Source organism: Artemia franciscana, chromosome 20, assembly GCF_032884065.1.
Source record: "Artemia franciscana chromosome 20, ASM3288406v1, whole genome shotgun sequence".
Classification (NCBI taxonomy): Eukaryota; Metazoa; Arthropoda; class Branchiopoda; order Anostraca; family Artemiidae; genus Artemia; species Artemia franciscana.
In genome coordinates this window covers 19,123,826-19,147,500 of record NC_088882.1, presented here as the reverse complement: position 1 = coordinate 19,147,500, position 23,675 = coordinate 19,123,826, and the positions used below count along the sequence as shown (strand labels likewise).

The 23,675-nt window shown below is 34.9% G+C and overlaps 1 protein-coding gene across 2 annotated transcripts in view; it reads right to left on the bottom strand.

The window, feature by feature from the left end:
- Window positions 1-21,750, bottom strand: part of LOC136039852 (uncharacterized) — a 34,692-nt gene extending 12,942 nt beyond the window's left edge. The window contains exons 1-4 of one of the 2 annotated variants that reach the window (XM_065723786.1): window positions 21,618-21,636; window positions 14,466-14,504; window positions 5,221-5,361; window positions 3,180-4,704 (exon numbers count right to left, since the gene is read on the bottom strand). In XM_065723786.1, the coding sequence (XP_065579858.1) occupies window positions 3,442-4,662 (1,221 nt within the window). In that variant the 5' untranslated portion in view covers window positions 4,663-4,704; window positions 5,221-5,361; window positions 14,466-14,504; window positions 21,618-21,636 and the 3' untranslated portion in view covers window positions 3,180-3,441. Of the gene's footprint in view, window positions 1-3,179; window positions 4,705-5,220; window positions 5,362-14,465; window positions 14,505-21,617 lie in introns of both variants that reach the window. The other variant, XM_065723785.1, reaches the window with a different exon arrangement.
- Between the last annotated feature and the right edge of the window lie 1,925 nt (window positions 21,751-23,675).

Below are 23,675 nucleotides of genomic sequence, written 5' to 3'. Positions count from 1 at the left end.
AAGTTACGAAAACACTTTAGCGTAAAGAGCAAGGTATTGTGGAGAAGACGAACCCCCTTATATACGCAATATTTTATGTTCGTTTTTGGTTTTAATGCAGCTCATTACTTTCAGTTGAAAAAAAATATTATTTTCTCTTTTTTTAAAATAATGCTAGAAAATCCTGCGCCTGGAAAGGAAGACCCTTCATGGAAATTCTCTTCCCTCATGATAAATTCCTCCATCGAAAGATCCTTCCACTTAAACAAAATGTGTGTGGGAGGGGGCCTTGGTGCCCTCCATTTTTTAAGGTCAATCAAAAAGGGCACTAGAACGTTCAAGTTCCGTTAGAGTGAGCCCTCTCATGATAATTTAGGACCACTGCATCGATGCGATCACCCTTGGGAAAAAAAACAAAACAAAAAAAGCAAATGAACAGGCATCCGTGATATGTCTTCTGGCAAAAAATACCAATTCCACATTTTTGTAAATACGAGCTTGAAGCTCCTATAGTAGGGTTTCCTGATACGCTGAATCTGATGGTGTGATTTTCGTAAAGATTCAATAACTTTTAGGGGGTGTTTCCCTATTTTCTAAAGTAAGGCAAATTTTCTCAGGCTCGTAACTTTTGAGGGGAAAGATTAAACTTAATGAAACTTATATATTTAAAATCAACATTAAAATACAATTCTTTTTATGTAACTATTGGTATCAAAATTCCATTTTTTAGAGTTTTGGTCACTATTGAGCCGGGTCACTCCTTACTGCAGTTCGTTGCCACAAACTGTTTGATATGGGAATGTAACATTTTACCTGTATCGAGAAACAATTTAATTCATTCCTACTCCCGTCCTACCTCTTTCAACATTCAACTGAAACCTCATGAAGAGTAAGCAGTTTGTCCATTAAAATGTTCGTTTTAGGAATCTACCCTATCCTTAAGCTAAACATTTACTCACCCCCTCTCATTATAGCTGATACGCAATTACAATCACCAAACTTAGCATATTTTCATTACAGATAAAGCGAATCAACTCAATTGAATCCAGTACTACCACCATGTGGCATTACTTTTTTGCAACTGGGAAGCCTAAATTATAGCTATTTATACTTTTAAATAAATGAGTTCCTCAGAATTTTAAATGGATTGCAAATTTGTCCTCTTTGAGATAAAGTCGTAGTTTTGGTGCCCTAAAATGGCAGAAAACAAGACTTTCTTCTGACCTTATCTTTATGGTCACTTAAAAAAAGAGCTTTAAATTTACGTTTGAATGAGCTGCCTCTCAATTATTTTGGACCCTCGGTTTGATACAATCACCCCTGAAAAAAAACAACAATAAACCTGTATTGACGATGTTTTTTCTGATGAAAAGCGAAATTCCACACTTTGAAGATTGGAGCTTGAAACCTCTATGGTAGGGTTCTCTGATATGATGTATCTAATAAAGGAATTTTCAATAAGATCGCTTGCTTTTGAATGGGTAACAATAAACTGAAAGAATTTTATATATCTAGAATCAGCATAAAAATCCAATACTGCCAGTTTACCCATTGTCATGAGAATTCCATTTTTAGTTTTGGTGAATTTTGGTGCAATTCACCTTTTCTTCCATCTTTTTATCACAAACTATTTGATAAGATTCTCTTATGACGAAATTTTTTTTCGACCTGATCATTTTATTTAGTTGAATAGGACAATAAAAACAAAGAGGGTTATTTAGACAGCTGGGTAGTAAGTTTAAATTTTGTTTTTCTTTCGCTATTCTATTTTTTTTAATGTCTGAATATATTGGGGATTAAATTTTGAGAGGGGGGGGGAATTGTCCTTTTATGTATAGGTACGTTTTACATGGCCGTCATAAAATCAAAATGTGGTTTCTGTACAGGCAGGATGATTATTGAGTATCTCTACTCCTTCTGTAAACTATTCTAAGGCATAGAAAATTGTATAAAGACAAGTCTACATCTGCTGATACCTACGTAAGCAATAAATCTGTCTGTAATTTTGGTTTGAGCTTGATTCTTTTTAAGATTAAATGCATAATAATTAAATATTGATGACATAAATTGATCCCTTTACTATGAATCCTTGTCGTTTAAAGTTTACAGTATTTTGTCTCATTTTGCGTACAATTTAATAACACTTTTCATTTGAGGTTTTTTTCTAAAGGTATTTAAAAATAAAACTTATCCCTACCAAAAAATTTCCTGAAATATATTCCCTGTCATTTTGGCGTTTGCCCCCCGCCTAGAAAATTTTTGCCGTGACCCTAGGTTGACGGCAGAAAATCTTTCTGTAATTTTGGTTTGAGTTTGATTCTTTTTAAGATTAAGTGTATAATCATTAAATACTGATGAAATAAATTGATCCTTTTACCAGGAATCCCTGTCGTTTAAAGTTTACTTTATTTTGTTTCATTTTGCATGCAATTTAATTGCACATTTCATTTGATGTTATTTTCTTAAAGTATTTAAAAATAAACTTATCCTTACCAAAAAATTTCCTGAAGTATATTCCCTATCATCCAACCACCACTGATATTTTGGTGTTTGCCCCCCTAGAAAATTGTCTGCCGTGAACCTAGGGTAGACCCGCTACAGTTTACCCCCCCCCCTTTTTGTGCAAATATATAGCCCAAATTATATATTTCTCTTCTATTCTGTCACTTGTCTTTGTCTTGTCTCGCGCTAAGCTGAAAGAAACTAACGAAGAAACCCCTTCGTTCTCGAGTCTTACACAGTGTAAACTTGAGTGACTGGCGCATAATACACAACTACCAAAATTTCTTCCCCTATGGAAAATAAAAAAAATCCCAAATTTGGATAGCCTTATTTCCCACTGGGTGGTATTTTCCGCAGGTGGGGGGGGTATTTTCCGCGAGCTTTTTTTTTTGGGGGGGAGGGTGTATTTTCTGGTGGTATTTTTCGCAGGGTGTATTTTTACGCGGGAGGTTATATCCAGGGTGGTATTTTCAGGGGTATTTTTCGTGGTGGGGGGGGATTTCGCCAGAAACGGGATCTAATGGGCTTACCAGTTAAAATTAATAGAAAAGCAGGGTATCCACCCACAATATCGAAAAGGAAACATAAATTATACTAACACAGTAGCTAATTTACAATTGAAGAAGAAATATGTGGCCAACATGACCTGACCATAGATAAAGCGGATTTTCACCTATTACTATGTAAAGTAAACCTACCTTTGATTTTTTTTTTATCTTTATTGGCTTCTGATGATATCCATTATTCCTCGTATTTTATCATCCACATTCAGACCACATTGTGGGTTAAAATATTCACCAGCATTTTTTTTTCTTTAGCAATGCAAAGACTCCTTAGATCTGTAACATTTACTTTAAATCAGAAAAAAACTGTTACTTTTAATTCAAAATAATTGTATGTTTTTTTTAACACTATGAAATTTATAATTTAATCATGCAATATGACAACTAAGCTTTCTTTTTACATCTTAAAAAACTCCATGTTACTATTCGCACCAGTCGCTAAGTGAGCCATACCAAACATCATTGCTGCTAGTGGATTGTCAAATACGTTCGGGGTATTGCCAGGGTCTCTTTGGCTCTTGACCTTTTTCTTCGGTTGTTCTTGACTTTTATTATTGGATTTTTTTCTGGAAATTTCTATTTTTGTTTCGTTCTGAGTAATCTTGTCATGTGAAAGTTTGATACCATTTTTAGTATGATCATTTGCCTTATTAGTACGTTTTCTTTTGTCATACTTGTTGTGTGCTTTTAAGAAAGGCATATTAGTTTCTCCATTTTCAACCTGACTGGCATAATTTGCTTCATCTTTCTTTGAGTCACTGACAATACCATTTTCCTGCCTTGGCTTTTCAAGCTTTTTGTCATTGTCCTTATCCTTATCACCAGTTCGAAAACTATCTGAATCCGTTATTCTCAAAAAAACCTCAAATGATTGGTTTGTATCGGAGTTTTCTTGAGTCTTATTTTGTTGATTGCCTTTTTTAGACTCGGCAGGAACATTATTTTCCTTCAAATTTTTCATTTTGCTAGTCAAGTTTTGATCAGAGACAGGATCGAGGTCTTTGGAAAGTTGTTTTGCCTCTGTTTCTTTAGCTAGTTCATTTTTATCCACTTTATTTACTCCATCTGACAGCACCTCTTCTTCTTGTAGGGTCAAAGGTACCTTATAAATTAATGATGGAATTTCTGTACCCGCCAAAATTTCAACAACGTGGCGTTCCATTGATAAGTTAGTTTCAGCACTTGTTGTTGGGTCTTCCTTTTTTTCTGGGGAAAATGTTTTACTGGTATTTTGCTCATTCAATATCATCAATGGATTGTCTGAACTTGCACCCAAAATAAGATCATACCCTCTTAAGTTGATATCGTTTTCTTCAAGTATTTCAGTAGATGGCATTGGTAAATGTACGACACTGCTTAATATGAGAGGGGAGATTTCTTGTGTTCTAGTAATGGAACTGTCAGTACACTCTTTAGGGATTTTGCGCCTGTTAGGAGAATTCGACAAAGGTTCCTTTCGTCTAACTGCCACAAGATTTTGCTTCTTTTGTGAATTTTCGCCTAATATTTTCCAACACTTTACTTTCCCCTGAAAAACATTTTTCTTGCCTTCTAATTTCATAGACTCATCCTTTATTAATTTCCTCATTTTTCTTTTCTTCATTCTTTCAACTATCATATTAGGTCTCTGCAATGTTAGTCTTCTCACAACATACCTTCCCTGTAAGATGCAAAGAATAAAACTAGGATAATCTTTTTAGGGGTTAACAAGAACAACTTAAAATACAGTGCTGTTCAATTTTGGAACAGCATTGAGCTATTACAATTGTATAGACTTTCTAATCTGAGGGGAGAACCTCCCCTTCCCCCAAAAGAGGATTTAACTTTAGACCTAAAGAGCACTGTCGAAATCAAGATGTATTACAAGTTCAGAATTGTGTTTTGAGATCAATGGAGAGCAGGGGTGGATCTAGAGCAAAATGTTGGGGGAGGCTCAATGTGACAAGGGCGCCAATGATAAAAATATTGGGGGGGATAATGTGACATTCGTTCCAATAATTGACCAAATTCACAAGTTTATTCTAAAAAAAGAGTAAAAAAAAGGATAAGAGGGCACCAAAAAAGGTTCCACAAGTTCAATTTTTTCGAATTCTTCGCGTAAATAGAATGTATTAAGTTCTTTATAAAACTATAGCTTCAAGAAAAATTTGAAGAGAAAAACAAATCCAAAATTTACCTCTATGACAGGATTTTTGTCTCCATGTGATGTTTCAAGAGAAATTGGCGATGGGAAATGGTCTTTTTCTGATAAGGGCCTCACCAACTCATAACTAAATGGTAGAGATAAACAATGTCTTGGGATAACCACTATGCAAGTCTAAAAATAGGAAACAAACAGGCTAAAAAACACCAGAGTATATCCACAGATATTTGCGAGTATAATCTCGTCACAGTCAACACAATAATATGGACCTGGTTAAATACTCTTAAACACCTGAAACGGTATTTAAAGGTTTCTAAACAGTTTCTGTTAAATTTAAAGGTTCATTGCGTTACTTTGGTATCCACAAGCAAAACATGTTAAGTCCAGATCTCACAAATAGTCTATATGTCACATGTTGTTAAAATCAGAGTCATCCAAGGACTTTGTTTCTATTAGATTGAAAGAGCCTAAGTCTTGCTATTTATACACCAACCCACCCACCCACCCCCCGTCACATTTGGTGACTTGTTACCCCTCTTTTGCCTTGTTAATTGCAAATATGATGATTTTGATTAAAATATGAGGCTACTATGCATAAACTAAGCGGTCAATTTCCTTTTTCCTGGGAATCACAGATATATGATTGGGAAGCCAATGAGTCTTCAACTCGTCTTTAATTCTTCACGGAGCCTACAAGGAAGAAATAATGAGATTGCTCCAAGCTGCAATTTAAGGTAAGTAATGAATAGATAAAACAATACCTCTTCTGACTCATGATCATTCAGATATTATTATGAAAGGACTATTTGTGATTATTGATCATTGAAAGTGCTAGACCTAGGAGTATAACTGCATTAAATCTTGGCACAATAAGTCTATACTTCTCAAATTGGTTATAGAAAAAATAGTGCACCAGGATTTCTGATTTTTTGTTACAAATAAGCAGACAACATGCTAAAACAGACGTAGAATAAACAATCAAATCAAGAAAAAAACATTGAGAAGGTGTTTTCTTTTTATCATTTGTTGGACTTCGATAAGTTGCACCCTAATAGAATCAAAGTCATGCGAAGATTTCAAAATGTATGATTGGAGGCGCAACTTTGGCCTCAAGCTTCTTGTGCCAGCATCATGTTAAAATGTTATGAGTTAGTAAATTTGTATACAAATGATCAAACAGTTCATAAAGAGCGACCCGGCTCAATAGTAACCGAAACTCTAAAAAATGGAATTTTGACACCAATAGTTACATCAACATAATTGCATTTTAATACTGATTTTACATATATAAGTTCCATCAAGATCAGTTATACCCATCAAAAGTTACGAGCCTGAGAAAATTTGCCTCATTTTAGAAAATAGGGGGAAACACCCTCTAAAAGTCATACAATCTTAACGAAAATCACACCATCAGATTCAGCGTATCAGAGAACCTTATTATAGAAGTTTCAAGCTCGTATCTACAAAAATGTGGAATTTCGCGTTTTTTGCCAGAAGACAGATCACGGATGCGTGTTTATTTGTTTTTTTGTTTTTTTTGTTCATTTTTTTGTTTTTGTTTTTTTCCCAGGGTTGATCTTATCGACTGAGTATTCCTAGTATGTCGCGAGAGGGCTCTTTCTAACGGAAATTAAAAGTCCTAGTGCCCATTTTAGGTGACCAAAAAAATGGGGGGCACGTAGGCCCTCTCCCACGGTCTTTTTTCCCAAAAGTCAGCGGATCAAAATTCTGAGATAGTATTTAATTCAACATAGTCGAAAAAACCTAATAACTATGTATTTGGGGATGACTTACTCCCCCAAGGTCCCCGTGGGAGGGGCTGCAAGTGGCAAACTTTAACCTGTGTTTATGTATAGTAATGGTTACTATGAAGTATACAGACGGTTTCAGGGGGATTGTTTTTGGTTTAGGGGGGAGAGTTGAGGGGGGTTACGTGGGAGGATATTTCCATGGAGAAACTTCTCATGGGGGAAGAGAATTTCAATGAAGGGGCGCAGGATTTTCTAGCATTATTTGAAAAAACAATGAAAAAATAAATATGAAAAGTGTTTTGTACTGAAAGTAAGGAGCAGCATTAAAACTTAAAACGAACAAAAAATATTACACATACGAGGGGTTTACCTCCTCGTTATACCTCACTCTTTACGCTAAAGTATTTTTAATAATTTCAACTATTTATTCTAAGGCCTTTGTGATTCAGAGGTCATTCTTAAGGAACTGGGACAAAATCTAAGCTTTAGTGTTAAAGAGCGACGAAGGTTGAACCCTCTCATATACGCAATTAAAAAAAAAAAAACAAGTTTTTTCAACTGAAAGTAAGGAGCGACATTAAAACTTAAAACGAACAGAAATTACTTCGTATATGAAAGAGGCTGCTTCCTCATCAACGCCCTGCTCTTTACGCTAAAGTTTGACTCTTTCTCTCAACTCTTCTTTTTAAAACAGTAAAAAACTTTAGCGTAAAGAGCGGGGCGTTGATGAGGAAGCAGCCCCTTTCATATACGAAGTGATTTCTGTTCGTTTTAAGTTTTAATGTCGCTCCTTACTTTCAGTTGAAAAAACTTGTTTTTTTTATTTAATTTCTGAACGTTTTTGAATCAATGCATGTTTTGATTTTGGCTCACTGCAGAGAAATAATTAAAACGAAATTTGCATTTTTTTTTTTTTTTGGCTAAATGGCTTTCTCATAATTTTGATCGAATGATTTTGAGAAAAAAAGAGCGAGGGAGGAAGCCTAGTTGCCCTCCAATTTTTGGTTAATTAAAAAGGCAACTAGAACTTTTAATTTTTTACGAATCTTTTTATTAGTAAAAGATATACGTAACTCATAAACTAGCTTACGAAAAGAATGTTTTATTCTCATGTTTTTATTACACATATGAGAGGGTTCGCCCCCTCGTCAGTACCTCTCTCTTTACACTAAATCTTAAATTTTGTCCCAATTCATTAAGAATGACCCCTGAATCAGAAAAGCCGTAGAATAAATAGTTGACATTGCTAAAAACACTTTAGCGTAAAGAGCGAGGTATTAGGAGGAGGTGAGCCCCTCATATGGGTAATAATTTATGTTCGTTTTAAGTTTTAATGCTGCTCCTTACTTCCAGCTAAAATAAGCTTTTTCATATTTATTTTTTCATTGTTTTTTTTTTTTTAATAATGCTAGTAAATCCTGCGCTCCCATCATGGAAATTTTCTTCCCCCATGACAAATTCCTCGATGGAAAGTTCCCCCAGTATATCCTCCTCTTCTCAACCCCTCCCTCCAACCAAAAAATCCTCCTGAAAACACCTGTACACTTCCCAATAACCATTACTATATGTAAGCACTGGTCAAAGTTTGTAAATTGTTGCCCCTCCCGCGGGGACTGTGGAGGAGTAAGTCGTTTCCAAAGACATAGTTATAAGGTTTTTCAAATATGTTGAATAAAATGGCTATCTCAGAATTTTGATCCGTTGACTTTGGGAAAATAATTAGCGTGGGGGGGGGCCTAGGTGCCCTCCAATTTTTTCGGTCACTTAAAAAGGGCACTAGAACTTTTCATTTCCGTTAGAATGAACCCTCTCGCAACGTTCTAGGACAACTGGGTCGATACGATCACCCCTGGGAAAAAAAACAAAAAAAAAAAAAAACAAACAAATAAACACGCATCCGTGATCTGCCTTCTAGCAAAAAATACAAAATTCCACATTTTTGTAGATAGGAGCTTGAAACTTCTATAGTAGGGTTTTCTGATACGCTGAATCTGATGGTGTAATTTTCGTTAAGATTCTATTAATTTTAGGGGGTGTTTCCCCCTATTTTCTAAAATAACACAAATTTTCTTAGGCTCGTAACTTTTGGTGCGTAAGACTAAACTTGATGAAACTTATATATTTAAAATCAGCATTAAAATGCGATTCTTTTGATGTAGCTATTGGTATCAAAATTCCATTTTTTAGAGTTTTGGTTTCTATTGAGCCGGGTCGCTCCTTACTACAGTTCGTTACCACGAACTGTTTGATAAAAACATACGAAGTTAATTCGTACGTTACGTATATTTTCTACCAATGAAAACGTTTGTAAGAAATTTAAAGGTCTAGTTTCTTTTTTAAGTAGTCAAAAACTTGGAGGGCAACTAGGCCTCCTCCCTCGCCCCTTTTTTATCAAAATCTACCGATTAATTGCAATTAATTAATATACAAATTTCGTTTTAATGATTTACGTGCGGAGAGCCAAGATCAAAACATGCATTAATTCAAAAACGTCCAGAAATTAAATAAAAAAACAAGTTTTTTTAAATTAAAGTAAGGAGCAACATTAAAACTTAAAACGAACAGAAATTACTCCGTATATGAAAGGGGCTTTTCCTCCTCAACGGCCCGCTCTTTAAGCTAAAGTTTCTTACTGTTTTAAATATAGAGTTAAGAGAAAGAGTCAAACTTTAGCGTAAAGAGCGAGGCGTTGAGGAGGAAAAGCCCCTTTCATATACGGAGTAATTTCTGTTTGTTTTAAGTTTTAATGTTGCTCCTTACTTTCATTAAAAAAAAAACCTTTTTTTGTTTAATTGTATACAAGTCATAGGGTCTACCAAACCGCTGCCAAAATAAGGATTGAAATGGGCTCTATCCGTTCCGCATAATGAGGAGGTAATGAGAGGCTGCTTTCTACGCTGAACTATTTTAATGTTTTAAAAAAAGCTTGATATTCCAAATCAACGGCCCTCGCGTCTCAGCATTCGTTCTTAATGAATTAACACAAAAATATCAAACTTTAGCGTAAAGAGCGAGGGATTCACGAAGGAGCAAACTCTGGGGTGAACCCAGCGATAAATTTCGGGTGGAGATGGATAAATTTGCTGAAGAATGGTGGTACAGATTAAAAAGAATAAATAAAATTTTTAGAATGTAAGGTACATTCTTTATCGAGACAACACTGTAAATGTATAATTATAAAATAAAGTCGAGCCACCTTTATTGTTGTGGGATAGTTTATGTAAAACGTCTACTGTATCGACAGGAATATCTCTGCGTATGGATAATAAGGTTAATCCATTAAGCCGTTCCTGACCTGAGGCATTCCTGACATAAGATTTCACGCTTCTAATGGTAGACAAAGAACGCTCGCATGTAGTTGTAGTAACGGGAGGCTTCCATTAATCTTCAAAAATCGATGTAGAGTGGGGAAAATATTCTTATCATATTCTTTTAGGCACGTTATGAAATATTTTGGTGCTACATTTCGCGACTATATCCACATTCTCCTCCACAAGGCTAAGTCATCTTGCAGGCTTCCCCTATAGCTGTTAATTATAAAAAGTTAGTTAGAATATCCAATATATCATTTATTTTTTCTTCGTCGAGGGAAATACAGTGTTGAGGAAATAAGTATTGTAGTGACTCCTGCTACTTTCTGTGACTAAGGAATATCTGATGCAGCTGCTGCAGAAAGTGGTCCATAAATGGGATAAACACTGAAAGTCGGTGGTAATTTTCAGGATAATCCTGCTTTCTTCAGTAATTATCCCTCTACGTTTAATTTAGAACTCATCTGGGCACTCTGACTCTGATTACAGCATCTTGATACAGATCAGTTACTTTAGTAAAAAAGTGGATGAAATGTAGCTTCACTCCTTTCTTTCATGTCTCCAACTTCGCTCTTAGGATTGTCAGCGCGTTTGAAAAAGTATAAGAGATCTATAGTTATGATTGCAAAGATGTCGGCAAATTTTATGACAGACTCAAAACTTCACTAACAGTAACCATAGCTGCAACAAAACTGCAATTTTTAAGCCACTGTTGAGTGGTTTTGGCCTTGTGCACAGGTTCAGAGTCCTGTTGGATTATCCATGGTCTATTTTGAAACATGGCTTGGTTTGAATGTCCTGGTGACAATTTCTCACCACCGTTTTAACACCCTTTTCAAAGAAATGTAAAGAAGCGACGCCATCATAGGACATTCCCCATTTAGTAGTAGTGACCATTGACCATTAGCCAGCCCAGACCTTAATCCACTTGACTACAAACTATTGTCAGTTTCAGAGAGCATGGGCTGCACAAGACATTATCATATTCTGGATTCATTGAAGCAGGCACTGGTAGAAGCTGTGGACAGTTTTTCTCAAGAAGTCGTCCGTTTTGCGATCGATGAATGGCCTAACAGACTTCGTCGGTGTATTCAGGCAAATGGTGGCTATTTTTTTGTAGTTTGTTTTTTTGTACAAAACTGCATCTCTCAACAAATTGAGCAAGCAAACATAAAGAATAAAGATGTCTATATAATAAATTGCATCTCCATATATGGATTTGTACTAATTGATTTAAGAACAAAGGATGAATCTCTTAAATACAGAAAGAACTTGAATTGACTTTATAAAATTTGGGTATACTAAAGGAACAAGTTTGGAAGCTTAGGAAGCAAATATCGAAGTATACAAGTAACAAAATTAGACTACTCGATGATAATGGTAATCTAGACTTACAGGGTAAGTACTTAATTAATTTAGGTCTTTCAAAATCAGACATTGATGGTATTACTCTAGAAAATGTGAAAATTATTTTAAATGATTTCAAGGGTGAAGTTGTTAACTAACAGATTCTTACGAATCAGTATTTAAGTGAGAATATAAATAGAATAAATAAAATTTATTCTAAATCTATTACTCTAAAATCTATTAGAATAATAAAAACGATGTGAATTGTGGTCAGTTGTTTGTTAATTATATAAGAATAAGATTTAAGGGAAGGGATCCTTATAATTTTATTTAAGGTTTATTTTCAAATATAAATGGAAGAAGAACTAGAAAAGAGATTATTTGTTTGTCGTAGGGGTTTTAAATATTATGGAAATGTTAGTAATGCTTTCTTAGTATCCAAATTTATATTTTGTGCTTCAAGCTTATCTGCTTGTGCTATGTTACTCCTTGCTTCTTCCATTCTTGGGGTAGTTTTGATTGAAATGCTTGAAAAATATCTAAGAATAGCAGAAATAAAGGCTGAATATAAAACTCCTTATTCATTCTATTTAGAATTGCTTGCTATGTATAAAGCAGGTGAATTGATTAATGAAGAAATAATTAAACGAGACTATGAATTATGCAAAACATTACAGTTTTTTCCTCGTGAAAAAATATGGAACAAGTGAAATTAAGTGGTTATAAATATTGCGTAAAGTTTGTAAAGCTCAAGAAATAAATAAAACTCTTCTTACTTTCCGCCCACTAATATTGCGGTTTATGTAACTTGCTTCTCAGCAAAAAATGACAGCAATTTCTCGCCAGTTTCTCGAAGATTCAGTATGTATTTAATTTGGAGAATTTAACTAAAGCAAAAGAATGATTTAAATATTTATGCTATTTGCTTATTATTTCATCGTTAATTTATGAATTAGTCTAATTGATAAAACCCAAAACGTAGATAAAGGAAATATTATAAATAGTTTATCTATAATAGAATTAAAAAATAGATAACAGCCCCCAGGCTATTCTCCATTTTTATTATTTTTTTTCTATTTCAATTAATTCTCTACGTTTTTCAATAGAAAAATTAATAGAATTACATAAACTATAAATTAAATAACCATAAAATTTTAAATTTCTGCAAAACCCTCCCCCAGGCTGTTATCCATTTTATTTTTACATTTTTTGGAGTTGGTGATCTCACAACAGCCTGGGCTCTGAGCCAAACCCCCCCCCCACGGCTTTATTGTTTGGAGAGGAGCTCCTCTATTTCTTACTCATTGATCTGGGCCCTCGGGTCGGATTGTATTGACATCACCAACTGCTACACAAGGTAACAGTGAAAGTTGAACTGTTGAATCGTAACTGATCATCAGACAATCGCTTTACCAACTCGGCCACGCTGGCCTGCAGGGAGATTTATATAATCTTTTTGTGTTTCATTTGACAAGCTTCTGACCCGTTTTTGGATTTCTTCCCAGAATTCCAAATGAAGGATTATTGGGAAGAAAGCCAGAAGGAACTAAAAGAAAATTTATTTTCGATTTAAAAATGTGTTTAATGAAATTAGTAACTAATAAATGGAAACACTTTTAAGCAAAATAGAAATAAATATAATCTAAATATTAGGAAAGAAGATTTAGACATTGGAATGAAATGCGCGATTACAGGAATGAAAGGTGTTACAACTAAATATGGAAAAAATAGTTATTATTATTGATTTTAAACGCGAAATGGTTGATCTTTTTGCACCTAAGCGTTTTGATTCTAAAGCAGTCGACTTTGAAAAAAAAAAAAATTAATTAGATAAAGGTGTGATTCTAAAGGCTATTGAAAGAAAAAATAGAGATAATATAAATTATTTAGATATTGATATTGAACTATCCACTGAGTATTAAATTATTGCATTTTATCGGTAGTATAGGAAGAATAGAATATAATTAAACTATATTTTTTAGTTACATATAAAATTATTATTTCCCAAAACCTGTTTCGATCTTGAAGCTCAGGATACGAAATTGTAAAAATTTCGGAAATCAAACAGTTCGTGGTAACGAACTGTAGTAAGAAGCGACCCGGCTCAATAGTAAACGAAACTCTAAAAAATGGAATCTTGATGTTAAAAGATACATCAAAAGAATCGAATTTTCATGCTGATTTTAAATATATAAGTTTCATCAAATTTAATCTTTGTCTTCAAAAGTTACGACCCTAAGAAAATTTGCCTCATTTTGGAAAATAGGGGGAAACACCTCCTAAAAGTCATAGAATCTTAACGAAAATCACACCATCGTATTCAGCGTATCAGAGAACCTATGTTCCTATCTACAAAAATGTGGAATTTCGTATTTTTTGCCAGAAGACAGATCACGGGTGCGTGTTTATTTGTTTTTTTGTTGCTTTTTTTCCAAGGGTCATCGTGTCGACCAAGTGGTCCTAGAATGTCGCAAGAGGGCTCATTCTAACTGAAATGAAAAGTTCTAGTGCCCTTTTTAAATGACCAAAAAATTGCAGGGCACCTAGGCCCCTCCCATGCTCATTTTTTCCCAAAGTCAACGGATCAAAATTTTGAGATAGCCATTTTGTTCCGCATAGAAAAACCATAATAACTATTTCTTTGAGGATGACTTACTCCCCCACAGTCCCTAGGGGAGGTGCTTCAAGTTACAATCTTTGTCCAGTGTTTCAAGTTCAAGTTCCTTTTATTACCAATATCCATCCATTTATAAACAAAAAATATCCCAAAGGGCTCAATGGCCCGTTATTTGGGAAAAAAAACAACAAAACAAAACATAAATAACTATTAATTACATTCACACTTAAAATAGATTTAGAGTCTACTCACCAATCCTCACCCGAGTACAACCGGTCTCCGCACCACCTACTTACAAAAAATAAATAAAAATAAAAAAATATATACATCGAGGATCCAACACTCACACCACCCAAATCTAAATAAATAAATTCAATCTAAATAATTAAATAAATAAATTAAATCTTGATAACTAAACAATATAAATAACTGATCAATATTATAATTTAATTTATTTTTTTTTGATTAAAAAATTCTTCAACCGTTTCTTGAAGGATCCTATGGTACAGGACCGTCGAATCCCAACAGGAATGGAATTCCAGGCACGTCCGACAGCAACTATCAGACCAAAGTCCGAGCGCACTGCAGGGGTGGATGGCACTAGCACATCATCCTTATTTCTAGTTTCATAAGGACTGACATTTCGAACAATTTCAAAAAGCCCGGAAAAACTTGATGGAAGGTCTCCACGGAAATACTGAAACGCAATGAAAGAGAGGTGTAATGTATGAATATCTTTAATCTTCATAAGTTCAACAGAAATATGGGTGGTAGACTGAAGAACTTTTGCTGCTTTCAGTTGGAGATTATGTAAAGGTGTAAGTACAGATGGAAATGTTGACATCCACACTGACGAGCAGTAGCATAAATAAGGGTAAATAAGAGAGAAATATAATAGACGAAGGATAGAGAAAGGAAAGACTCGCTTCAGCTTTCGAATAATTCCAAGGCCTCGAGAAACCTTTAATCTCATTGACTCAGTATGCCGTTTGAAAGATAGATTTTCATCCAGAAGTATCCCAAGGAATCGAATAAACCGGTCAGCTGGGCGGGATATGGATCCCTTAGATGTTTTAAGCTCTGTCACTGTAGGGCAGCTTTTGCCTATGCGGGAGAATATAAGAAGAAACGATTTTTTTACATTCAAAGCTAACAAATTTGCATCAAACCAACGATATATATTTTCTGCCATCAATTGTAGCTTGAGGATAAGAGATGATTCATCAGGTGCTGCAGCCCCCAGGGTGGTGTCGTCGGCAAATGCAAAGAGTTCTTCATGTTGACCAGGCGTATCCAAGGCTTCAACCACAGCATCTCCTTTCTGGCACAAATGACAACAGAAATCAGATCGTGGGTTGCTAAATAGTCGATAGAGGTCGTTGACATATATGAGGAAAAGGGATGGCCCAAGAACTGAGCCTTGTGGCACTCCATATTCGACTGGAATATGCTCGTCAGAAGCTTCAACTGCAATGGATCGTCCAGTTAGGAATGAAGAAAACCAGGACAGAGCTTCTCCACGAACGCCTTGATGCGACAACTTACCAATAAGTATATCGTGTGTGAGGCTGTCAAAAGCTTTCTTCACATCAAGGAATATTGCCGCAGGGATAAGGCCGAAGTCTAAAGACTGTCGTACAAAATGAAGAAGCATATTACATGCGTGTTCTGTTGAGCACTTCTCCCGAAAACCAAATTGGTGCCGATGAAAAAACTTCTTCGCGTCTAGGAAACTCAGCAAACGCTTTAGCATAGCCTTTTCAAATATTTTAGAAAAGACGGACAGAAGAGATATAGGCCTATAGTTCTCCGGGTCCTCCTGGTCACCTCCTTTAAATAGTGCTATCACTCGTGCCAACTTGAGACGCTGAGGGAATATTCCGAGCTTGAATGACTGGTTAACTAAGTGGCACAGTGGTGTAATAATTGAGGGAAGAATCTGTTTGATTAATTTTGCCGGAATTTGGTCGAATCCAGATGAAGAATTTTTCAATGACGAAATTATTGTTATCAGTTCCTGCTCCGTAACTGACTCAAGAACCATTGACTTTACACAGGAAGGACCGAGGAACTGCTTCCAAGTTCTAGAACTTGAAGAAGGAACCACACCTAACGCCGTTGTTTTCCCAACCTCAGCAAAAAATTTAGTCATCTGATGTCGTACTTGGTCTTCATCCAAGAAAAGCTGATTCTGAACACTAAGTGATTTAGGGAGCTTTCTAGGTCTTGCCGATGGTTGCGTAACTTCCTTAATTACATCCCAAGTTTTCTTAATATTTTTGCCGCAATCCGCAAACCTTCGGGAAAAATATGTAATTTTAGCTTTTCGAATCAGAGTTTTAAGCATTTTCCGGTATAGTTTAAAAGTCTCTAATTTAGCATCACTTGGTCTGTTCCTATACTCTTTCCAAAGGTTCTGTTTTCTCTTTATTGACTTTAGTATTCCAGCTGTAGTCCATGGGGCTATGGGTGTTGATCTCTTAGAAAGACTTGGTTGGGGTGTTCGGCAATGGTGGATAAATTTCTTCTTTACTGTTTCATAAAAAAAATCAAAAGCCTTATTATAATTTTCTAAGCTCACCCTCTCAGGTATTGTAAACTCCCATGACGTGGTGAATAAATCATCTTTGAGCTTTTCGATGTTTGCTGGTGTATATCGGAATCTTGGTTTATTATCAGGGACCATTCGGCGGGCAGACCGGGGGAGTGGAAGTAAAACTCCTACTGGAAAATGATCTGATGTATCTGATAGTAGCACTTCATTTTTTACAGAATGTATAGATGAGAACACATTGTCAATTAAGGTTGCAGATTGGTTTGAAATTCGTGTAGGGATATTTATACAGGGAGTTAACCCAGACGAGATTACTAGTGCCAGTATATCACAAGCCTGACTCGATGACATATCCATCATGTCAGCGTTAAAATCACCCATTAAAATTATTTCTGCCTTTTCAGACAATACTTTCCCAAGAACAATCTCTAATATTTCCATAAATTGTTTCATTGATCCGCTTGGAGATCTGTATATTTCGCCAATTATTATCTTTTCATTGGAGCTAGTAGCCAATTCTATGAACAGAGATTCAAATACCCGTTCAATGTTTATAGACAGATCATCTCTTCTTACAACTGCCAGATTACTCAATACATAAAATCCTAGCCCCCCCTTTTTTGCTATCTTTCTATTTAGAAATATTGAATTATATCCGGGTATATCCATATACAGCTGGTTCTTTTCATTTAAAAAAGTTTCACATAATCCAATAATTCCAGGGCGAGAATTCTTACATATAAGCTGTATATCATCCAGGGAAGAATTCAGCCCTTGAGCATTCAAATGCACAACCCGGAGGACATCCTCCCACCGAGCCCCAACATCCCATAGCCCAAACTCCTCCACAAAATTACTATCAATCATATTATCTAAATTTTCATCAAAATTCATATTCGGTGTTCTTCCTATCGGGTTATTCAAAATTTCATTAAAATTTACTCTACGACTTTCATATTCATCCATTTACATTCAGTAATGGTTATTGGGAAGTGTACAGACGTTTTCAGGGGGTATTTTTTGGTTTGGGGGTGGCGTTGAGGGGAGGGGACTATGTGGGAGGATCTTTCCTTGGAGGAATAAGTCATGGGGAAGAGAAATTCAATGAAAAGGGCGCGGGGTTTTCTAGCTATAAAAAAAAATAATGAAAAAATAAACATGAAAAAGTTTTTTCAATTGAAAGTAAGAAGTAGCATTAAAACTTAAAACGAACAGAGACTATTACGCATATGAGGGGTTCTAAAAATACTTTAGCATAAAGAGCGAGGTATTTAGGAGGAGATAAATACCTTTCTCTTTATGCTAAAGTATTTTTAGTAATTTTAACTATTTATTCTACGGCCTTTCTGGTTCAGGGATCATTCTTAAAGAATTGGGACAAAACTTAAGATTTTGTGTAAAGAGCGAGGTATTAACGAGGTGACAAACCCCCTCATATCCATAATAAAACTATAAGAATATAAAAGTTTGTTACGTAAGTTAATTCTTAAGTTACGTATATTTTTTACTAATAAAAATGTTCGTTAAAAATTAAAAGTTCTAGTTGCCTTTTTAAGTAACCGAAAAATTGGAAGGCAACTAGGCCTCCTTCCCCATCCTTTATTTCTCAAAATCGTCTGATCAAAACTAAGAGAAAGCCATTTAACCAAGAAAAAAGTTAATATGCAAATTTCATTTTAATAATTTATGTGCGTAGAGCCAAAATCAAAAATGCATTAATTCAAAAATATTCAAAAATTAAACAAAAAAAACTAGCTTTTTTAACTGAAAGTAAGGAGCGACATTAAAACTTAAAACGAACAGAAATTACTTCGTATATGAAATGGGTTGTCCCCTCCGCAATCCCTCGCTCTTTATGCTAAAGTTTGACTCCTTGCCATAATTCTACTTTTTAAAACAATTAAAAACTTTAGCGTAAAGAGCGAGGCGTTGAGGAGGGGACAGCCCATTTCATATACGTAGTAATTTCTGTTCGTTTTAAGTTTTAATGTCGCTCCTTACTTTCAGTTAAAAAAACTTCTTTTTTTTTTATTTTAAATTGAAATCGTGTGAATTCAATTGAAAAGGGAGTAAATTGGTGGGGAAATCTAGTTGAGGTCTAGAACCCGTGTTAACATTTTGAAAAGGTATAAGAATGAGACCAAATTTGATTTCCAAGGACTTGTTTTTATTTCGAATGTATCTTTGATTGAATGTGACTTTGATTGAAGGTGCCTGGTTTTATCCGTCGAAAATCACCGACGTCCTTTGTATTCTGTACTTCCGTGCAACGAAGTCAACATACTTTTGACAGATTTTATGATAGTTAGAGCTTTTCCAAACAGATTCCATGAATCAGTGCCTTACCATCGAGAAATATATGCTTGTCACTGGAATCTTTGACTAAGTCTTCAGTTTTTGGCTACTGCTCTGCAACTAGACGACATATCGCATCGGTGAGGGTAGGTTTATCAGCTAACTGTGTAAGTCTGTTTGCTTCAAAGAGTGACGGAGGTGGTAAACATAATTTATGTTTAAAGTATGACTCCAAATTATCGTTGCTTTATCCAGCAATTGTTAGCAACCGCTGAAACGTCAATGCTGGGTAAGCTGCAACTGACTCTCAATTAATAACTGGTGCAGTTGAATTAGCAAGCGTTACGGCCACCAACTTTTCTTGAATTTGTACGTTTTGGGGTTTTCCCCTGTCATGCTATTCATAATTTCTTGTCCGAAAGATCTAGTTGTGTTGATTTTGACCTTTTCATCAGTCATAACAATAATGTTTTGTATGCTTGGATCTTCTGCAAAAGGAGTATTTTCAACACGAAAGCAAAGGAGCCTACTAGTGTCATAGTCGCTGCTTTGAATCCTCTACTCTGTAACTTATTTGCGCTGTTCGCTTGTCTTGTATTCGACCTTAGCGAAATTTTGAATCGACGAATTAATTGTGCTACAATTTGATGCTGAAAGTAACCAAGTCAGCCTCCGCATCTCATTCATGCCTTTTCCCTTTGTAAGACGGCTGTTAGTTTTCAATGAGAGGACGAGGACCTGCTCAATGACCCAACATTTTTTGGATCTGCAGATAACATGTCTCTTGTTCTGAAAATTGTCGAACACGTCGGGATTATAAGACACGAACACTGTACATATACTTCTAGTACCCTATTGTATACATCAATTTGTTGTTGTACACCTTTAAAAGGAAAAACGAATTTTGCTTCCTCAAGATCAACTTCAGTCTCAAAAAAACCTAATTTTTAGTTTTTGATCAAATAAAGGTAATTTTTATAATAGCCGTGTTCTAATACCCTATTCAGGACATCAATTTTGTTGCTGTAGGTCTTTACATGGAAGCACGAATTTCAACTCCTTAAAATCAGTCTCAACCTCAAAAAAATATAAGTTTTAATTCTAAGCTCAAATAAAAGGTATTTTCATAATCACTGCGATCTATTACCCTATTCTAGACGTCAATTTTTTTGTATATTTGGAAACACGAAATTCACTGCCTCAAAATCAGCCTCAACCTAGAAAAAAAGCATTTATGAAAAAGCTAGATGAGCAAACTTTGCATATTTGGAATCAGTACATTTTTCTGAGTCGGGTAATCGGGTAATCTGAGTCGGGTTTCTCTTGCAATTTTTTCCGGTTAGGGCCGTTTTTTACACACTTCCCGGACCATATTCTGTACGCGGAAGGAACTGCCCTCTCTCCTTTTGCCGACACTCTTACGATAGTGTTTAACCGTGCTCTACTAAAAATACTCATTATTTCAACAAAGTAGTTAATGGGTAATTGTGACTGTTTCATGTAGGCCTACGAATTAGCTTTCTAAATATTTGAATGATAAGCTGTGTGTTGAAAAAAATTCCCTTTATTAAGGTTTTACATTCTTGGGGCGTTATGAAACATACTTTGTATTTCATTCCAATTGCCTTTGTTAGAGCAGTCATTCTGAAAGGATTAAAGTAGAAATAAAACTTTAGTGGAAAAAGTAGATGTTAGAAGAAATGGGCATCCCCTGTCATATGCAGAATAATCTTATTGAGCTAGGTATTGGGCATATTATGAAGTCAAGGATGGAGGTTGAGGGGGTGGTAGCTGTTTTCATTTACAAAGCAATTTCTTTTCGTTTTAAATTTCAATGTCGATTTTTACTTTCATAAACGAATGAGTTTTCACTTTTATTCACTAAAATTTATAAGGGCATACCTGATTCCTGGTGTGGTTTCAATTGAAATGGGCCTTTAAGAAGTAATAAGAAATGGTGAAACAATGTCAAAATGCTGTACTCTCGTTTTGGAAAATTATGCTCTAGAAAGCCTTTCTATAGAAAGTTATCTTTTGAAACGGAATAGTTCAGTTAGTTTTTGTTAATGTTCATGAGGGGGCAAAATCATCTTTTGTTATTATCGATTCGTCCAGAAAAAAGAAAAACAATTTTCATTAAATAATTAAAACTCATTTCGGTAATGTTTGGGGCCAATATACCTTTACACGGAAAATAAAACGTAAAAAATCTGTTTCCCCCTAGAATAGGCCCAAAACTATCACTTAAGCCTCGCAATGCTTTTTGGCCCATTTTCTTAATGTTAAATTGTTTATCGTTCCACTACAGATGGTTAAATCACTTTGGATGCACAAAAACAGGATCTTATATTCCGTCTTTCCAATCAGCTTTAAAATTAGGGTTTTTAAAAAGATGGCATTCATTCTTGAACGACCCCTTACCCACCAAAAAATGTTTTCCAATTTAGTAAGATTTGTCCAGCACAACTCAGACCTCCCTTTTACTGAAGCGAAAGACAGAAAGGTAAAATAAAGATAAACCATGAAACAAATTAGAAAGACAAATTCACACTTACATATAAAAGTGTTATAATGTCCATGTTGCATAGTCTGTGACGCGTTTGTTCCTAAATCATTTTTATTTTATTTTTTTACATAAAATACAGCCAGTAAAACAGATGTGTACCAAATATTCTAAGACTAGCATATTTTTATTAGGATACAATGATGCTTGAAGTTTATATTTTAGATGTTTGCCATCAAAAAATATGATAATTACATGATTATATTCAAAATAACCAATACGTATATATCAGATAATGAAACTAGAGATTTTAAGAAATGAGAAATCTTGACTTTTTGGGGTTTAGTTTTGAATGCAATCAGACAGTTCGTGGTAACAAACTATAAGTAAGGAGGTTCCCAGCTCAATAGTAAACGAAGTTCTAAGAACAAGAATTTTGATACTAAGAGATAAAGCAAAGGATTTGGCTTATTATGCTAATTCCAAATATGTAAGTTTAGTTTCACCGACCAAACATAGGAGCCTGAGAAAATCTGTCTGATTTTCAAAAAAGGGGGAAAGACCACCAACAAGAAATCACTTGTACTCAGAACCCAAGGAAAATTATGCATCTTATTTGCATAATTTACATCACATTCTACTATTGACCATTCACAATTACCAAGTTGACAAGGTGTATGCAGAGGCAATCTATTTACCTATAGGCAATTATCTGACGTAACCGAAGCCAAAGCGTACCACTGTTTTATTCCAAGTGTCTTATCAGAGGAGTTTTACGATGAGTTTCGCTTCAAGTTTGAAGTGTTGGATGATAATTTGAGCAAACAAAATATCGACGTTTTAACTTTCTATGTTTGTGGTATCGATTTTGATATTTCCGGTCATTTTTTTGCTCAAATTAATTACTCTTCGTTATGCCAAAGTTCAATAACAGAAATTGTAATTAAAGAATTACAATTTTTTCAGAACATTGAACAATGTAAGACAAGCTTCTATGACATTACATAAAAAAACTAGTTTTTCTAACTGAAAGTAAGGAGCGACATTAAAACTTAAAAAGAACAGAAATTACTCCGTATATGAAATGGGTTGTCCCCTCTGCAATCCCTCGCTCTTTATGCTAAAGTTTTTAATTGTTTTAAAAAGCAGAATTGTGGTAAAGAGTCAAACTTTAGCGTAAAGAGCGAAGGATTGCGGAGGGGACAACCCATTTCATATACGGAGTAATTTCTGTTCTTTTTAAGTTTTAATGTCGCTCCTTACTTTCAGTTAGAAAAACTAGTTTTTTTATGTAATTTCTGAATGTTTTTTAATGAATGCATGTTTGATTTTGACTCTCCACACATAAATTATTAAAATCAATATTACATTTTAATTCCTTTTTTGGCTAAATGGCTTTCTCTTAGTTCTGATCAGACGATTTTGAGAAATATGGGATGGGGAAGGAGGCCTAGTTGCCATGCAATTTTTCGGTTACACAAAAAGGCAACTATAAATTTTAATTTTTAACGAATTTTTTTATTAGTAAAAAATATACGTAACTTAAGAAATAACTTACGTAACAAACTTTTATATTCTTAAATTTTTATTATGTATATGAGGGGGTTTGTACCCTCGTTAATACCTCGCTCTTTACACTAAATCGTAAGTTTTGTGCCAATTCTTTAAGAATGACCCATGAATCAGAAAGGCCGTAGAATAAATAGTTGAAATTATTAAAAATACTATAGCATAAAGAGCGAGGTATTTATCTCCTCCTAAATACCTCGCTCTTTATGCTAAAGTATTTTTAGAACCCCTCATATGCGTAATAATCTCTGTTCGTTTTAAGTTTCAATGGTACTCCTTACTTTCAATTGAAAGAATTTTTCCATGTTTATTTTTTCATTGTTTTTTTATAGTAATTTTAGAAAATCCTGCGCCCTTTTCATTGAATTTCTCTTCCCCATGACATATTTCTCCAAGGAAAGATCCTCCCACATAGCCCTTTCCCCTCAACCCCGCCCCCAAAACCAAAAATAAATCCCCTGAAAACGACTGTACACATCCCAATAACCATTATTATATGTGAACACTGGTCGAAGTTTGTAACTTGCAGCCCCTCCCCCAG